This window comes from Anguilla anguilla, chromosome 11, assembly GCF_013347855.1.
Source record: "Anguilla anguilla isolate fAngAng1 chromosome 11, fAngAng1.pri, whole genome shotgun sequence".
Taxonomy (NCBI): Eukaryota; Metazoa; Chordata; class Actinopteri; order Anguilliformes; family Anguillidae; genus Anguilla; species Anguilla anguilla.
The window spans coordinates 37,682,676-37,700,191 of NC_049211.1; the positions used below are offsets into that span (position 1 = coordinate 37,682,676).

A 17,516-nucleotide genomic window follows, 5' to 3' on the forward strand; every position below is an offset into this window, starting at 1 on the left:
ACATAAACTTAACAAAAAAAAAACTAAAGCTAAATGGATCCTACCAGGTAGCTTAACAGGGGTTCCACAGGGCTTAGTGCTTGGCCCTCTCTTCTTCTCACTTTACGCAACATCACCTGATTCCGTTATCTCTGCTGATGACCTGCTCTGTCATCACTGGACTAATGAAGCTCAACTCTTCTTCTCAGTTTCCCTTCGACTCCCACTTTCAGGAGCACAACTCTACCAGCCTGGCTGATAATGTAGCCTGAATGTCCACTCACCGCCTTAAGTTCAACCTGGGGAAGAGAGAACTCTAGTTCATCCTGGCAAGATGTTCCCCACAGATTGATGCATCATTCACTGTCAGTACCTCTGCAGGGTCTCTCTCTCCCCAGATACCGAATGATCCCGGCACCGAAGGGTCGGCTATGGCACAGGAAAATGTATTATGGGCCAGAACACCAACCAACCAGGTTTTAGGTTTGTGTGCCATTTCAATTTTGGGCCAAAAGTGGCCCAACTGCAGCCCCTCGGTCCCCCAGCCCCTCGGTCCCCCAGCCCCTCGGTCCCCCAGCCCCTCGGTCCCCCAGCCCCTCGGTCCTCCAGCCCCTCGGTCCCCCAGCCCCTCGGTCCCCCAGCCCCTTGGTCCGGCAGCCCCTCGGTCCCCCAGCCCCTCGGTCCCCCAGCCCCTCGGTCCCCCAGCCACTCGGCCCTCCAGTCCCTCGGTCCCGCGGCCCCTTGGTCCAGCAGGCTCTCTCCTCACATTCCAGCATCTCTCCAGCAGGTGGCTCCATCTATCTGAGCTCCTGGCAGCTGGCTATTGTGGCTGAGGCTCTGCTCTGACCTCCTTCCCTGACAATGGAATGACCTCACCCAGCCAATCAGCAAGGCAGATTCACTGGCTGTCTTCCACAGATGTCCAAACACTCACCTTCTCAGACTGCACCTCAACATTTCAATAATAATAATAATAATAATAATAATAATAATAATAATAATAATATTACATTTTAAAAATCCTTCAGGCCCTTCATCTTGTAAGTCTTTAATCACGTACCTTGACTGTGACTTTGCGCAACTAGCCCTTGTTACATTTATTTTCACTGTGAAAAGCGGTTTGGGTAAACGTCTGCTGAGTGACTAAACTGTACACAGTAATCCCCTCCACTTTATCTCAGTACAGAAATAATAATAATAATACAATACAGTTGAACAGTTCTGTTTGAGTTCATACATTTGAATAAAACACAATGTGTTAGATGGCCTCTATAGCCTGACAGGCTGTTTCAGTCCGGTCATGCGGGGTCCGACCATGCCTTAGCGGGAGTGACAGGGACAGCCGCTTACCGCGAATCCTGTGACTCATCGGGGCTCCCGCCAGCATGGTCCTGCTGTCAGAGTGCAGGGGGTGGGGGGGGGCATTTGGGGTGAAAGCTGATAGTGGGTGTGGTCAGTGGGATCTGTCTGGCTCAGACCCAGTTGCTTGGATCACAGTGCTACTGGTGGCCTGGGAGGAGGAGTTCCTCTGTGTGCTCATGACACCCCATGACCCCCCAAACCCGAACCCCACCCTCTATAGGATGGCATCAATATTCCCTGTGATCTCTGACAGGAGATGACCGCTAATCCCCTCTGTTTGGGTGCCTGCTTGCGCTACTGACACATTCCAGTGCAGAAGTGCAAACGTGATATTTGAGTCACAATGCATGTGATTACATATACAGTCGATTTTTTTAGCCCTTTCCTTATATCCAGTGGTTTTACTCCAGCACCATTGCCACCAACCACAACTTTATCTGCTCACCAGCTGCTCCGTTTGTCTCTGTGTCTTGTCATGCTGTAACTCTCCATGTAACTGTTCCTTTAGCTATCACATGTAACAGTTCCTGCACCTGTAACATGTGACCCCTCCTGCAACATGTAATCTGTCCTATAACTCTGTGGAACTGGTCCTGTAAGTGTTGCATGTAACAGGTACTGCAACTGTTGCATGTAACTGGTACTGTAACTGTTGCATGTAACTGGTACTGTAAGTGTTGGATGTAACTGGTACTGCAACTGTTGCATGTAACTGGTCCTGTAAGTGTTGAATGTAACAGGTACTGCAACTGTTGCATGTAACTGGTCCTGTAAGTGTTGAATGTAACAGGTACTGCAACTGTTGCATGTAACTGGTACTGTAAGTGTTGCATGTAACTGGTACTGCAACTGTTGCATGTAACTGGTCCTGCAACTGTTGCATGTAACTGGTCCTGTAAGTGTTGCATGTAACAGGTACTGTAAGTGTTGCATGTAACTGGTATAGTAAGTGTTGCATGTAACTGGTACTGTAACTGTTGCATGTAACTGGTACAGTAAGTGTTGCATGTAACTGGTCCTGTAAGTGTTGCATGTAACTGGTACAGTAAGTGTTGCATGTAACAGGTACTGTAAGTGTTGCATGTAACTGGTATAGTAAGTGTTGCATGTAACTGGTACTGTAACTGTTGCATGTAACTGGTACAGTAAGTGTTGCATGTAACTGGTCCTGTAACTCTCTGCAGAAGTGTGTTAGTCAGTTCAGAGGGTGGGGGTGTCATCATGTGAACCAGGCTGTATAACAGACTGCTGAAACAGGGCTGAGAGTCTGGCAGCAGCAGTGGAAAATGGACGGACTCCAATCTTCAGAGTCGGTGAAATAACAGTTTGGGCTGTGGGGAGGGGAACCCGTCCAAAGCCAGAAAGGGAGGGGGGAATGTATGAAAACAGTGCATGTGAATTATATGACTCATAACCCAGACAACGGGACCAGAAGGCACTGTGGTCCCTGAGGGGTTAAAATAGACACGCAAGGCTCACAAGGCTCCTAGGGCGCCCCGTCCGGCCTATGTCACTGACATACAGCGCTTGAATTGGGCACACGCTTAGAACCCGTGAATCCACGAGGGTGGACACACGTGCTCTCCGCATGACGGCCGCGTGTGCTTCTGTCCTCTGCAGGGTCCTGCTGACGTGCATCGCCATTCTGTCGGCCTACTCCGTTCACCTTCTTCTGAAATGTGCAGGAGTTGTAGGTGAGAGCCCTCTGCACTGAGACATCTATACTGAGCCCTCTACACTGCATGTCCTATACTGAGCCCTCTATACTGTATGTCCTATACTGAGTCTCTTATACTGAATGTCTTATACTGAGCCCTCTACATTGCATGTCCTATACTGAGCCCTCTATACTGTATGTCCTATACTGAGTCTCTTATACTGAATGTCTTATACTGAGCCCTCTACACTGTATGTCCTATACTGAGCTCTCTACACTGAATGTCCTATACTGAGTCTCTTATACTGAATGTCTTATACTGAGCCCTCTACACTGAATGTCCTATACTGAGTCTCTTATACTGAATGTCTTATACTGAGCCCTCTACATTGCATGTCCTATACTGAGCCCTCTACACTGTATGTCCTATACTGAGCCCTCTACACTGTTTGTCCTATACTGAGCCCTCTATACTGTATGTCCTATACTGAGCCCTCTATACTGTATGTCCTATACTGAGTCTCTTATACTGAATGTCTTATACTGAGCCCTCTACACTGTATGTCCTATACTGAGTCTCTTATACTGAATGTCTTATACTGAGCCCTCTACACTGTATGTCCTATACTGAGCTCTCTACACTGAATGTCCTATACTGAGTCTCTTATACTGAATGTCTTATACTGAGCCCTCTACACTGAATGTCCTATACTGAGTCTCTTATACTGAATGTCTTATACTGAGCCCTCTACATTGCATGTCCTATACTGAGCCCTCTACACTGTATGTCCTATACTGAGCCCTCTACACTGTTTGTCCTATACTGAGCCCTCTATACTGTATGTCCTATACTGAGTCTCTTATACTGAATGTCTTATACTGAGCCCTCTACACTGTATGTCCTATACTGAGCCCTCTACACTGTTTGTCCTATACTGAGCCCTCTATACTGTATGTCCTATACTGAGTCTCTTATACTGAATGTCTTATACTGAGCCCTCTACACTGCATGTCCTATACTGCGCCCTCTACACTGTTTGTCCTATACTGAGCCCTATATACTGTATGTCCTATACTGAGTCTCTTATACTGAATGTCTTATACTGAGCCCTCTACACTGTATGTCCTATACTGAGTCTCGTACACTGAATGTTCTATACTGAGTCTCGTACACTGATTCATCTACACCGAGTCTTACACACTGAATCATCTACACCAATTCATCTAAGCAAAGCTCTCTACACAGAGGCACCTTCACTGGATCATCTACACTGAATCTTTCATAGTGATTCTTCCACACTGATTCATCTACACTGAGGCTCTTACCTTGGGTCATCTACACTGAATCTTTTAAACTGGTTAATCTACACTAAGCTCTCTACACTGAGGCATCTTAATTGGATCCTCTACACTGAATCATTTGCACTGATTCTTCTACACTGATTCATCTGCACTGAGGTTTTTACCCTGGGTCACCTACATGGAATATTTTAAACTGGGTCATCCACACTAAGCTCTCTACCCAGGGTCCTCTACACTGAATATTTTACACCGATTCTTCTACCCTGGTCTTCAACACTGAGTCTTTTACACCAACATTAAGTCCTTGACACTGAGAATCCTACACCGACCCTTCACTACACATTTCTTTAAACATTTCTCAAAAATGATCTGAACTGCAGAGTCTGATTTGCAGGATGATAAGATCAGTGCTAAAATTATGTTGTTTTTTTTCAGGAATTCGAGCCTACGAGCAGCTTGGGAAGAGGGCATTTGGGCACGGGGGGAAAATACTGGCAGCTGTGGTCATTACAATGCACAACATCGGAGGTCAGTCACTGTTAGAGCACAGAAGGTTGCGGGTTCGAACCCCAGATACAGATAGTTTTGCTGTACACTCTATACACCACACAATTGGAAAAAGTTAAAAAATGCAGGTGGTTGAAAGGGTACAACACAGATAAATTGTCATGTTGAAAGGCGGAGAAGGTGATGATGTCTGTGCTCCTGTCTGTCTGTGTCTCCCTAGCGATGTCCAGCTACCTCTTCATCGTGAAATACGAGCTGCCACTGGTCATGCAGGCTTTCATGGGCCTACAGTCTGACAATGGGTGAGTTGGGGGAGGAGGTAGACACCATAGACATGCATATCTAACTGGAGTAGACTGGACTCAGCTAGCCTACGCTTGTGAAGTCCCAGAAGTCAACCTGTACTGCGTGTTGAGGGAAAAACATAAAAGTGAATTGGGAATATAAAACTTCTGAAGGCAAAATAAAATGTCCCCGATCGTTACATTTCATATGAAAAGCAGATATGAATATGTACAATGTAAAATTCATGAATATGAATATATAAATATGCAAAATGTAAAAAAATAAGCACATTTTAATTTTTTATCAAGACTTTGGGACAAAACAACCATTGTTTCACAAACTGCAGCACATAATGAAATTTATGATCACAAAAATTGACTGATGAGGTTTTCTTTGATAGTTAAATCATCTTGGATTTCTACATTGAGTTCAATGGGCAGTGAGCAAAAGAGAATGTTTCCCATTACTCCCTAGGCTTCACCGCCTGGCCCCTCCTACCCTAAACTGTTCTTATGCATGATCTGTGGTAGATGCGGTGACAGACCAATCAGGATATTGCATGTATAGCAGTGACCAAACAGAAGCCATTATTGTCATATAGTCTGAGTTCTGCATTCTAACCCAGCTGATAACTGGAGAAAAATCCACTGAGAGGCAGCTCCACAAGCCAAACTCTGTTTCTGTGGGGTTGTGCCAAATTCTGAACTTCTGTGCTGATTGATTAGGCACAGACCTGGCACAGCACTGTAATTACAATGTCATCTGATCTCATCGAAACATTTTTCTGTTTTTCTGAATAGTGGGGAGGGTGTAGGGCTATGTGTGTGTGTACACATGTTACTAGGATAGTGTACAGCGGTGTGTGTGTGTGTGTGTGTGTGCATGCATGTGACTGGTGTGGGCACATAGCTTTGAGTGTATATGTGTGACAGACGGTCACGCACTGCGCAGACGGTGTTCGTCACTGAATGTTTGACGGTGCCTGCCTCCTTCCTCAGGGAGTGGTTTCTGAATGGGAATAATCTGATCATCATAGTCAGCATCATCGTAATACTGCCTCTGGCCCTCATGAGGCAACTGGGTATGTATGACATATACATATACATATACATATACATGTACATATACATATATATATATATATATACACATGTACATATACATATACATATGCATGTACATGTACATATACATATACATGTGTGTATACAAATACATATACATATACATGTACATATACATATACATATACATATACATATACATATACATATACATATACATATACATATACGTATGGACCCAATGACCTCTTCTTCCTCTCAACCATCAATCTTAACATCAGACTATGTTATATTTACTACTGTGCACTCAGTACATGCATATCTGACCACAAGGTCAAAATTAAATGTATGTGAGTCTACGCTGTCACGATGGTCCCTGATCCTAACAGACTCTTGCTTATCATGATGACTGCGTTTTTTTTTGGTGCTGTTTGCAGGGTACCTTGGCTACACCAGTGGGTTCTCTCTCACCTGCATGGTGTTCTTCCTCATATCGGTGAGTGGGGGGAAGGGTGAGTGGGTGGGTGGGCGGGACTCAAATCTCATCTCATCTTGGACTGGCTTAGCCAAAATGGGCCACACCCACAAGGCCTGTCACGTGACCTAAATGCTAGCGAAAGATTGGGCGCTTTGGAAGGCCGGGAACAGGCTTGGCTTGAATTCACATGAAGCAGAATTTGTGCAACCAGATATTTATAGACGTGGTGGCCTGAGCCCCAGGGGTTATGACCTTTCCGGGGGTCTCGTGTTTCCAGGCACGCTGCAATGCATGATGGGTAAACAGGATAAGGCACATACGGCACGGAGTGCGGCGAGATGATTTCTCACACGTAGAACGCTGGTGCTTCTTGCACGTTTTCGGTGGGTAGCGTGGAGGAGGTTTCTTATGCTCTGGGGGAGCAGACGTTGCTGAGTGAGGAGATCTGTCCATCTGTCCGTCTGTCCGTCTGTCCGTCTGTCTATGCCCCTGAACCCATTTAACTCCCCACCCATCTCTTTCTCTTGCCTCTACCCCCTTCCCTCCTCCTCTCTTCCTTCTTAAAGCTAGATTTGGTGCCATGTGTTGTATTTATGACTGCGATTTTGGTATATGTCGTCCCTTTATGCACCACTCACTGAATTCAGAAAGTAAAGTCCTCCCCAGTATTTTGTTCTAATCACCTGGATTTACTAATTAGAACAATTCTTCAGCCAGGAGGTACACCTAATTAGTGAAATCAGCTGACTGAGTTAATTGGTGGAAGAAACACATGGCAGGACTTTTAGCTGATTTTCTGACCCTACACTTTCCAGCTCTGTCACTGGCTTTCTGACCCCCCCCCCCCCCCCCAACCACCCCTTTCTCTTTCTTTCACTCTTATTTGTCCATTTATGAGGAGGTGCAGTATAATTACCATATAATCATGTGAAAGGGTGTGAGTGTTATTTTCGACATGCATTTTTATGGCGTTGTATAATAACCCAATAGAGGTGGCTTGAAGTATTTTTTTTCTCATATCAATTAAAAGATGCTCTCGCTCTCTCTCTCTCTCTCGCTCTCTCACTCTCTCTCTCTCTCTCTCTCTCTCCCTCTCTCTCCTTTTCTCTCAGGTAATATATAAGAAGTTTAACATCCCCTGTCCGATGGAAACCCATGGGAATCACTCCATCAACAGCAGTGTGGTGGAGGAGTGCACGGGGAAATTCTTCACCATCAACCAGCAGGTAATGGAGTGGACGGGGGGGGGGGGGAGGGGGGAGCTACGCCGATGGACACCTACGCCATGACATCACCGCTCGAGCGCTCCTTTCGTGGAGTCCCCAGATAAGGCCAGGAGCTATTTACAGTGTGGGGGGGGGGGTAGGCAGGTCAGGTTGGGGGAGTTATTTAGAGTGATGCTGGGGAGGGTTATTTAATATGGCCACACTGTACATACTGGCTCAGGGCCTGTTGCGGCCTAGCTCTGCTGCACTCAAAAGCCAACACACATTTTTTTGGTTTTTACAACCGATTTATAAGGGCCAGACTGGTCGGTACGGGAAGGCCCATCCTCACAGCCGTGAAACCCGGGTCGGTTCGCGGGATGGCGGGCGAGCCCACGCTATCCGGCCCCCGCCACCCCCCCCCCCCCCTCGTCTCCCTCAGCGGTTCGGCCGGCAGAAGCCTGCGATCAGTGGGTCAGACGAGCGCGCCCGGCTGGAGGAGGCGGAGCCTTCCTCACGCAGAGGAAGACCGGCCCAATCCCGCGGGCTGAGCTCCTCTCTCCCTGGGCGATGCGTATTGCGCCAAATCCGCGCCGCCCCTTTAAGCTGCCGCCCGGAGTCAGCACTCTGGAGTTCACGGTTTTGTGAAGGACACGCCTTCCCGATGCGCTGTATGAGCAAAAGTATCTGGACAACCCCTTGGTCTGCGGCTGTTTTTCATGGTCTGGGCTAGGGCCCTTTAGGTCCAGTGAAGGCAAATCTTAATGCTACAGCATACATTCACATTCTAGATGATTCTGAGCTTCCCCAACAGTTTAGGGAAGGCCCTTTGCTGTTTCAGCATAATAATGCTCCCAGGCACACAGCGAGGTTCATATAGAAATGGGTCTGTTGAGAACGGTGTGGAAGAACTTGAATGGCCTGCACAGAGCCCTGACCTCAACCACATCCAACACCTTTGGGATCAGTTGGAAAGCTAACTGTGAGCCAGGCCTAATCGCCCAATCAGTGCCCAATCTCACTAATGTTCTTCTGGCTGAATGGAAGCAAATCCCTGCAGCAACGCTGCAACATCTGGTATAAAACCTTTCCAGAAGAGTGGAGGTTGTTATAGCAGCAAAGGGTGGACCAACTCCATATTAACGCCCATAATTTGGAATGAGGTGTCGGATGTCAGGTGTCCAAAATACTTTTGGCCATGTTGTGTAAATCAAATTGATCTGTAATGTCTTTTGAGCAGTCAGCTTTGAGTGTTAGATCTAATCAGGCAGTTTGGGTCAGTGTTCCTCAGACTGTCATCTCTTGCTTGCTCCAGCGGTGGCCTATCTCGCGCTGCTTTGTGTGAAATGGCAGACTGTTAGAAGTGTTAGGTGTTAGACGTGACGCGACGCGGTTGTGAGTTGTGGATAGGTCAAACGCGCCCATGCTGTCCGTCTCTCTCTCACCCAGCTCTGCTCATGCATGTTTGCATGTGGAGTAAGCTTTACTCACACAGTTTTACCCTCAAGTGTCTGTATGTGGAGTACGCTTTACTCACACAGTTTTACCCTCAAGTGTCTGTATGTGGAGTACGCTTTACTCACACAGTTTTACCCTCAAGTGTCTGTATGTGGAGTACGCTTTACTCACGCAGTTTTACCCTCAAGTGTCTGTATGTGGAGTACGCTTTACTCACGCAGTTTTACCCTCAAGTGTCTGTATGTGGAGTAAGCTTTACTCACACAGTTTTACCCTCAAGTGTCTGCATGTGGAATAAGCTTCACTCACACAGTTTTACCCACACGTGTCTGTATGTGGAGTAGGGTTTACTCACACAGTTCTACATACGTGTGTCTGTATGTGGAGTAGGGTTTACTCACACAGTTCTACATACGCGTGTCTGTGTGCGGAGTAAGTTTTGGTTGTTAATGCCCCAGATATTTGCATGTTGAGCTTTAGAAACACACATTTGTTAATATTTGAATGGAATAAAGGGTGTGACGATGAGTAGAGAATCGCTTAGGCTACTTTACGGTGAACAAACCAGACGTTCACATAGCTTCCCATTTCATTCAAGCATTTTGTAAATGTTTTGAAATTTTGGTTTGTAACTGTTCTCCTGTTCTCACTAATGTATTCTTGAATGAGAAGTATAAGCTTTACACAGTTCTACCCAGGTGTTTATATGTGGAGTAGTGTTTGATCACATGGTTCCTTCAGACCTGGGTCAAATATGTATTTGTTTTGGATTCAAATACTTTTCTACGCTTTACTGATCTTGTCTGGTGTATTGGAACCAATTAAATACTTTCAAAAAGTGCAAACCCTGCCTTCTGGTCATATTGGCAGGCTCAATTACACCGGGCAAGATTAATAAAGCACAGAAAAATATTTGAATCCAAAACAAATATGTATTTGACCCAGGTCTGGGTTCTATCCATATATGTCTGTAAGTGGAGTAGGGTTTACTCACACAGTTCTACTCACACATGTCTGTAAGTGGAGTAGGGTTTACTCACACAGTTCTGCCCAGGTGTCTGTAAGTGGAGTAGGGTTTACTCACACAGTTCTACCCACATGTGTCTGTGAGTGGAGTAGGGTTTACTCACACAGTTCTGTAATTGGAGTAGGGTTTACTCACACAGTTCTACGCAGGTGACTGTAAGTGGAGTAGGGGTTACTCACACAGCTCTACCCAGGTGTTTTTATGTGGAGTAGGGTTTACTCACACAGTTCTACCCAGGTGTCTTTATGTGGAGTAGGGTTTACTCTCACAGTTCTACCCACATTTCTGTAAGTGGAGTAGGGTTTACTCACACAGTTCTACCCAGGTGTCAGTATGTGGAGTAGGGTTTACTCACACAGCTCTGCCCAGGTGTCTGTACGTGGAGTAGGGTTTACTCTCACAGTTCTACCCACATTTCTGTAAGTGGAGTAGGGTTTACTCACACAGTTCTACCCAGGTGTCAGTATGTGGAGTAGGGTTTACTCACACAGTTCTGTAAGTGGACTAGTGTTTACTCAGATGGCCTCTCTGGCTTTCAGACGGCCTACACCATCCCTATCCTGGCATTCGCCTTCGTGTGCCACCCTGAGGTGCTGCCAATCTACACCGAGCTACGCAAGTAAGACCTGCCCGTGCCAACCCCGCCTTACGCAACTGCCTTCAAACAGAGCTCAGCTTGACAGGGGTAACTTACGCAATCTAACAAGGGAACAGCCAAATGCCAGAGCCTCCACAAATGTCCCTTTCCCAACAATATCATTTTATTTATCTCTGAATTGTGGGAACTGTGTTGTTTCTCACCCTCTGTGATCAGTTGCAGATTAACTGCTGACTTATACTCAGTTCCAGAACGTTTAGATATGCAAAATCCGCAGTTTTTCCTTGCTGTAGTTTACTGACTAACGTTAAATAATATCCTGTGATGACCTGTGATTGTAAACAATATGGATAGAGAAAAATGAATACAAAGACAAACCGTAGGTCATCTGTGTGTTTTTTTGCAAGTGGAATGAGAATAACCAATGATTTGACACTAGTTGTTGTATGAGAGTGAATGTTGTTTGGTACTCATATGTGGACCAGTTTTTAGGCGAGATTTAGCTGGTCGGTTGATACCCTGCGAGTAAATAATGCTGACGGCCATTTCTCTCCTTCGCAGCGCCACCAAGAAGCGCATGCAGGCAATCGCCAACATCTCCATCCTCGGGATGTTCGTGATGTACCTCCTCACCGCCATCTTTGGCTATCTCACCTTCTACTGTAAGATACCGTTTTACGTCTGTTAATTTGTCACTGACACCGAACAGGTGTGCTGACACACGTCCCTGTCTCTGGTTACCTGAGTTGATAGACTGGGGCCAAACGTGGGTGCAGTCGCCCCACGTCACGCTGGAGTATACTGCACACAGTCTGGGTTTGTTAACCCCGGCTTGGAGAGGTCTCACAGTCACAAGTTAAAATACGAAAAATAATTTTAACCGATCTTACAGTAATCTATAATTAACTCTGTGGTTATAAGCAGCTGTGTGAATCTGGTTGCGGTGGGTTGTGTTTAATTCTGCAGCGTCGGTCTGTACTGTGACTGAGGTGAGCCGCTGTTTCTCTGTGTGATTGTAGCTAACGCTGCTCTCTGTGTGATTGCAGCTAACGCTGCTCTCTGTGTGATTGTAGCTGACGCGGTGTGAGCTGCTGCTCTCTGTGTGATTGCAGCTAACGCTGCTCTCTGTGTGATTGCAGCTAACGCTGCTCTCTGTGTGATTGTAGCTGACGCGGTGTGAGCTGCTGCTCTCTGTGTGATTGTAGCTAACGCTGCTCCCTGTGTGATTGCAGCTAACGCTGCTCTCTGTGTGATTGTAGCTAACGCTGCTCTCTGTGTGATTGTAGCTAACGCTGCTCTCTGTGTGATTGTAGCTAGCGCTGCTCTCTGTGTGATTTTAGCTAATGCGGTGTGAGCTGCTGCTCTCTGTGTGATTGCAGCTAACACTGCTCTCTGTGTGATTGTAGCTAATGCTGCTCTCTGTGTGATTGCAGCTAACGCTGCTCTCTGTGTGATTGTAGCTAACACGGTGTGAGCCGCTGCTCTCTGTGTGATTGTAGCTAATGCTGCTCTCTGTGTGATTGTAGCTAACGCTGCTCTCTGTGTGATTGTAGCTAACGCTGCTCTCTGTGTGATTGCAGCTAACGCTGCTCTCTGTGTGATTGTAGCTGACGCGGTGTGAGCTGCTGCTCTCTGTGTGATTGCAGCTAACGCTGCTCTCTGTGTGATTGCAGCTAACGCTGCTCTCTGTGTGATTGTAGCTGACGCGGTGTGAGCTGCTGCTCTCTGTGTGATTGTAGCTAACGCTGCTCCCTGTGTGATTGCAGCTAACGCTGCTCTCTGTGTGATTGTAGCTAACGCTGCTCTCTGTGTGATTGTAGCTAACGCTGCTCTCTGTGTGATTGTAGCTAGCGCTGCTCTCTGTGTGATTTTAGCTAATGCGGTGTGAGCTGCTGCTCTCTGTGTGATTGCAGCTAACACTGCTCTCTGTGTGATTGTAGCTAATGCTGCTCTCTGTGTGATTGCAGCTAACGCTGCTCTCTGTGTGATTGTAGCTAACACGGTGTGAGCCGCTGCTCTCTGTGTGATTGTAGCTAATGCTGCTCTCTGTGTGATTGTAGCCAACGCTGCTCTCTGTGTGATTGTAGCTAACGCTGTTTCTCTGTGTGATTGTAGCTAGCGCTGCTCTCTGTGTGATTGTAGCTAACGCTGTTTCTCTGTGTGATTGTAGCTAACGCTGTTTCTTTGTGTGATTGTAGCTAGCACTGCTCTCTGTGTGATTGTAGCTAACGCTGTTTCTCTGTGTGATTGTAGCTAGCACTGCTCTCTGTGTGATTGTAGCTAGCACTGCTCTCTGTGTGACTGTAGCTAACGCTGTTTCTCTGTGTGATTGTAGCTAGCGCTGCTCTCTGTGTGATTGTAGCTAACGCTGTTTCTCTGTGTGATTGTAGCTAGCACTGCTCTCTGTGTGATTGTAGCTAGAACTGCTCTCTGTGTGATTGTAGCTAGCACTGCTCTCTGTGTGACTGTAGCTAACGCTGTTTCTCTGTGTGGTTGTAGCTAGCGCTGCTCTCTGTGTGATTGTAGCTAACACTGTTTCTCTGTGTGATTGTAGCTAGCACTGCTCTCTGTGTGATTGTAGCTAGCGCTGTTTCTCTGTGTGATTGTAGCTAACGCTGTTTCTCTGTGTGATTGTAGCTAGCACTGCTCTGTGTGATTGTAGCTAGCGCTGTTTCTCTGTGTGATTGTAGCTAACGCTGTTTCTCTGTGTGATTGTAGCTAGCACTGCTCTCTGTGTGATTGTAGCTAGCGCTGTTTCTCTGTGTGATTGTAGCTAACGCTGTTTCTCTGTGTGATTGTAGCTAGCACTGCTCTCTGTGTGATTGTAGCTAGCGCTGTTTCTCTGTGTAATTGTAGCTAACGCTGTTTCTCTGTGTGATTGTAGCTCGCGCAGAGGCGGAGCTCTTGCACACGTACAGTAAGGTGGACCCTCTGGATAAACTGGTGCTGTGCGTGCGTGTGGCAGTGCTGGTGGCCGTAACCCTCACTGTCCCTGTGGTCCTCTTCCCGGTGAGAACACCACGCCTTGCACTCCACGCACTCGCACTTCCCCCTTAAACTGTCCCACACAGTCACCCTGTTCTCCCCTTCAGCTGTCCCACACAGTCACCCTGTTCTCCTCTTAAACTGTCCCACACAGTCACCCTGTTCTCCCCTTAAACTGTCCCACACAGTCACCCTGTTCCCCCTTAAACTGTCACAAACAGTCACCCTGTTCTCCCCTTAAACTGTCCCACACAGTCACCCTGTTCCCCCTTAAACAGTCACAAACAGTCACCCTGTTCTCCTCTTAAAATGTCACCTACAGTTACCATAGTTTCTCCTAATACAGCCAATCACGTGTGTGCTGCTTTACTTTACTGTCATGTTTTGAATATCATACAGGACTTGGGAAAGTCACACACGCTGAAAAACAGTGAGACTTTGAGCAACTGCATATGAATTCTTCATATTCAACAGTAAGGGTTGAGTCCAAGCCCGAGCATTTTCTAGCCATTATTTTAAAATGGAAACATACAACACTGTTTAGCAGTAGCTCTGTTTTAAATTACATCACATTACTTAGCCCAGGAGAGTATTTTCCAAATAGCATAAAAGAAAAACAGCTGAGTAGTATAGGAGAAAATTAACTGAGTGAATCATGTGACTGAGGTTCTGTCGATGTCTATGTATATGTGCAATGTGTGTGTGTGCGTGTGTGCATGTGTGTCTGTGTGTGCGTGTTTGTGTGTGTGTGTCTGTGTCTGGGTGCGTGTGTCTATGTGTGTGTGTGTGTGTGTGTGTGTGTGTGTGTGCAGATACGCAGAGCTCTGCTTCAGCTCCTGTTTCCTGAGAAGCCCTTCCACTGGGCGCGGCACATTGGCATTGCCGTCTCGCTCCTCTTCGTGGTCAACCTCCTCGTCATCTTCGTGCCCAACATCCGAGACATCTTCGGCATCATCGGTGAGCCCAATGCCCGCATTCACAAAGGGGCTTACTCAAACCCTGGTTCACGTTTCCTGCCAGACAATAAACCAAACCTGACCTCTGTCTGTTCGTCCGTCTGTCTGTCCGTCTGTTTGTCCACCCATCCGTCTGTCTGCCTGTCCATCCATCTGTCTGTCTGTGTATCTGTCCGTTTGTCTGTCTGTCTCTCTGTCTGTCTGTCTGTCTTTCTGTCATCTGTCTCTCTGTCCATCTGTCTGTCTGTTTATCTGTCTGTCTGTCTCTCTGTCCATCTGTCTCTCTGTCTGTCTCTCTGTCCATCTGTCTGTCCGTTCCCCAGGAGCCACGACCGCCCCGAGCCTGATCTTCATTCTGCCATCGCTCTTTTACCTGCGCATCGTCCCTGTGGACCAGGAGCCTCTCAACTCCAGGCCCAAGATCCAGGTGCAGCACGCGCCCCCCACCCCGCACCCCACGGCCTGCTGTTTATCTGATTATATGAAACGTGACATAAGACACACAGAGATAAGCATGTTAATTTAAATATCATGCAAATAAAAATTATATGATATGATCATATAAATGAATGAATAAATAAATAAATAAAGGAATGAAGAGAAGAGAGCCACAGGCAGGTTTGACTAATCTCTCTCTCTCTCTCTCTCTCTCTCTCTCTCTCTCTCACTCTCTCTCTGCAGGCTTCTTGTTTCATGGCTCTGGGGTTCGTGTTCATGGTCATGAGCATGTCCTTCATTGTGATGGACTGGGTGTACGGGGAGAACAGGAGTGGGGGTGGGCACTAGGATGCCGAACAGGGACGGCAAACCCTCGCTCCCCCTCCACATCCCGCCCCCTTGTGGCCTGCCGTAAGGTGCCCCCTTGAAAGGCTGGTCCGCACCCTTCCCAATCTTAAGATGATGTCACAGTCTCCTGAGGAGACCTGGTGGACTGTTCGATGAGTACAGTGAAGCCCCCCCCCCCCCCCCACCTCCAGCAAGAGACTCAAACCCGGGTCTCTTTGCTTGTGTGGACGCGCCTCAGATGGGTGTGGCTTCCCTACAAGGCCGCAATCCCATTGGCTGCAGAGGCTCCACTACCCTGGCCCCCAGCTCCATCAGCTCATTATGATGTAAAATGAGAGAAAGTATACTTTTGAATTTCACAAAGGGAGAGAATCCCCCAGACCTGCCTGCCCCCTCGCCCCTCTCCTTCCAGAATGTTCCAGCGTAGCCCTGTGTGGCTACGCTGACCAGTTGTTTGTTCCCCAATCAGACGTTAAAGTTTAACCCCAGACCTGAAGCCAAGGTACAACCTGAGCCAATTTCGGCATCCATTTTAGAGAAGCACATGTCAAAGAGGAACAGAGGAATCCAGTGCAGAAAAAGAAGAAAGTATGAATTTATTTGTTAAATGTTATTTATATTTTATCTTGCAGCTTCGCAATGATCTTGAAAAAGTGCCTTTCAGATGTATTTATTGTTTTTTGCTGTTAGCTGTCACCATGCAGCCAGAAGGAAATGGTTCATGGGGTTTAGAGTCAGTCACACCACTTGAATAAAGATGTATAAACAATAGAATGCTGAACATGATATCCAGGGTTGTGTTTATTTAGCTTTTTACAGCCTCAGTTGGATGGGTTATTGTGCTCTTATTGCAGTCAATAGGAATATGAATATGGTTATGAATATAGACATTTAAAACAGGTTGCTGCAATGTCCCATGAAACCTGCATGGTTTAAGGTGCCTGTGTGATCCACTCTGCCTTTCTCTGGCCTCATATCACTGAGGCAGTGCCCCCAGTGGGCGGAGGACTGAATAGCAGTTCTCACTTCTCCACCGTAATTACCCATACCACCAGCAGGGGGGGGGGGGGTCAGCGGTTCTGCCATTTCCTTGTCGGTCTGTCAGTTTTGTCTCTGTCTATGGTGTTAGGCTGGGCTGAGGTTGCTAAGTGTCTGAGCCATTGGTGACAGAAGGTCATAAGAGCAATGATGGCTTCAGGTCTAAATTAATCCACTGCTATTCAGAGACAGGAAGTCGAGAGGTGGTACTGACGTGTAAGTGGAATGAGAGAGCACGGCTGTGGTGGCCGCTGCGTGAGTTCTGGATTTAATCACACCAGGACTGAGGAACACGACAATACTGTTGTTCTTCACGTATGTTTTTTTTTTTTTTTTTCATTTTCCATTTAACAACTATATTTTTATGTGATGGTTCAATGCTGTTTCTAATAAAGGCAAAAGGTGTCAATTTCGACTTTGTTCTTTCTTTATTATGTTATTTTTAAAACTTTCTGATTTTGCCCCAAATTGGTAGACATGTCTCACTGCTGTAATATCCTCTGTAATATTGGAAGGGTGTGGTGTGGTGTCCCCCTGAGGTATATTTGCTTTTTGCTCTGCAGTTCCTGAGGTGCTGTAATTTATTATATTTATTTATTATATTATTATATGTTTGTTATATCTGACAGAGGCGATGCACTTTAATAACATTGCTGTAAACGTGCCAGAGTTAGCCAGGGAGGCTAATTTTCCACCTGTAGTCCCTGGGCTGCTCGTTTTTTCTGTGGGAGGAAATCGGAGCACCAGGAGGAAACCCACGTGAACACGGGGAGAACATGCAAACCCCACGGCAGAGAGTATCCAGGCCAGCCGGGACTCGAACCCAAAA

General features: G+C 46.7%; 1 protein-coding gene across 3 annotated transcripts in view; it reads left to right on the forward strand.

The window, feature by feature from the left end:
* slc38a5b (solute carrier family 38 member 5b) overlaps window positions 1–17,100 on the forward strand; it is a 33,174-nt gene extending 16,074 nt beyond the window's left edge. For all 3 annotated transcript variants that reach the window (XM_035380742.1, XM_035380741.1, XM_035380740.1), the window contains 12 exons: window positions 2,962–3,035; window positions 4,736–4,828; window positions 5,028–5,109; window positions 6,091–6,173; window positions 6,594–6,652; window positions 7,747–7,860; window positions 10,864–10,943; window positions 11,484–11,584; window positions 13,807–13,931; window positions 14,720–14,864; window positions 15,187–15,290; window positions 15,545–17,100. In XM_035380742.1, the coding sequence (XP_035236633.1) occupies window positions 2,962–3,035; window positions 4,736–4,828; window positions 5,028–5,109; window positions 6,091–6,173; window positions 6,594–6,652; window positions 7,747–7,860; window positions 10,864–10,943; window positions 11,484–11,584; window positions 13,807–13,931; window positions 14,720–14,864; window positions 15,187–15,290; window positions 15,545–15,649 (1,165 nt within the window). In that variant the 3' untranslated portion in view covers window positions 15,650–17,100. The remainder of the gene's footprint in view (window positions 1–2,961; window positions 3,036–4,735; window positions 4,829–5,027; window positions 5,110–6,090; window positions 6,174–6,593; window positions 6,653–7,746; window positions 7,861–10,863; window positions 10,944–11,483; window positions 11,585–13,806; window positions 13,932–14,719; window positions 14,865–15,186; window positions 15,291–15,544) is intronic.
* Window positions 17,101–17,516: the final 416 nt, after the last annotated feature.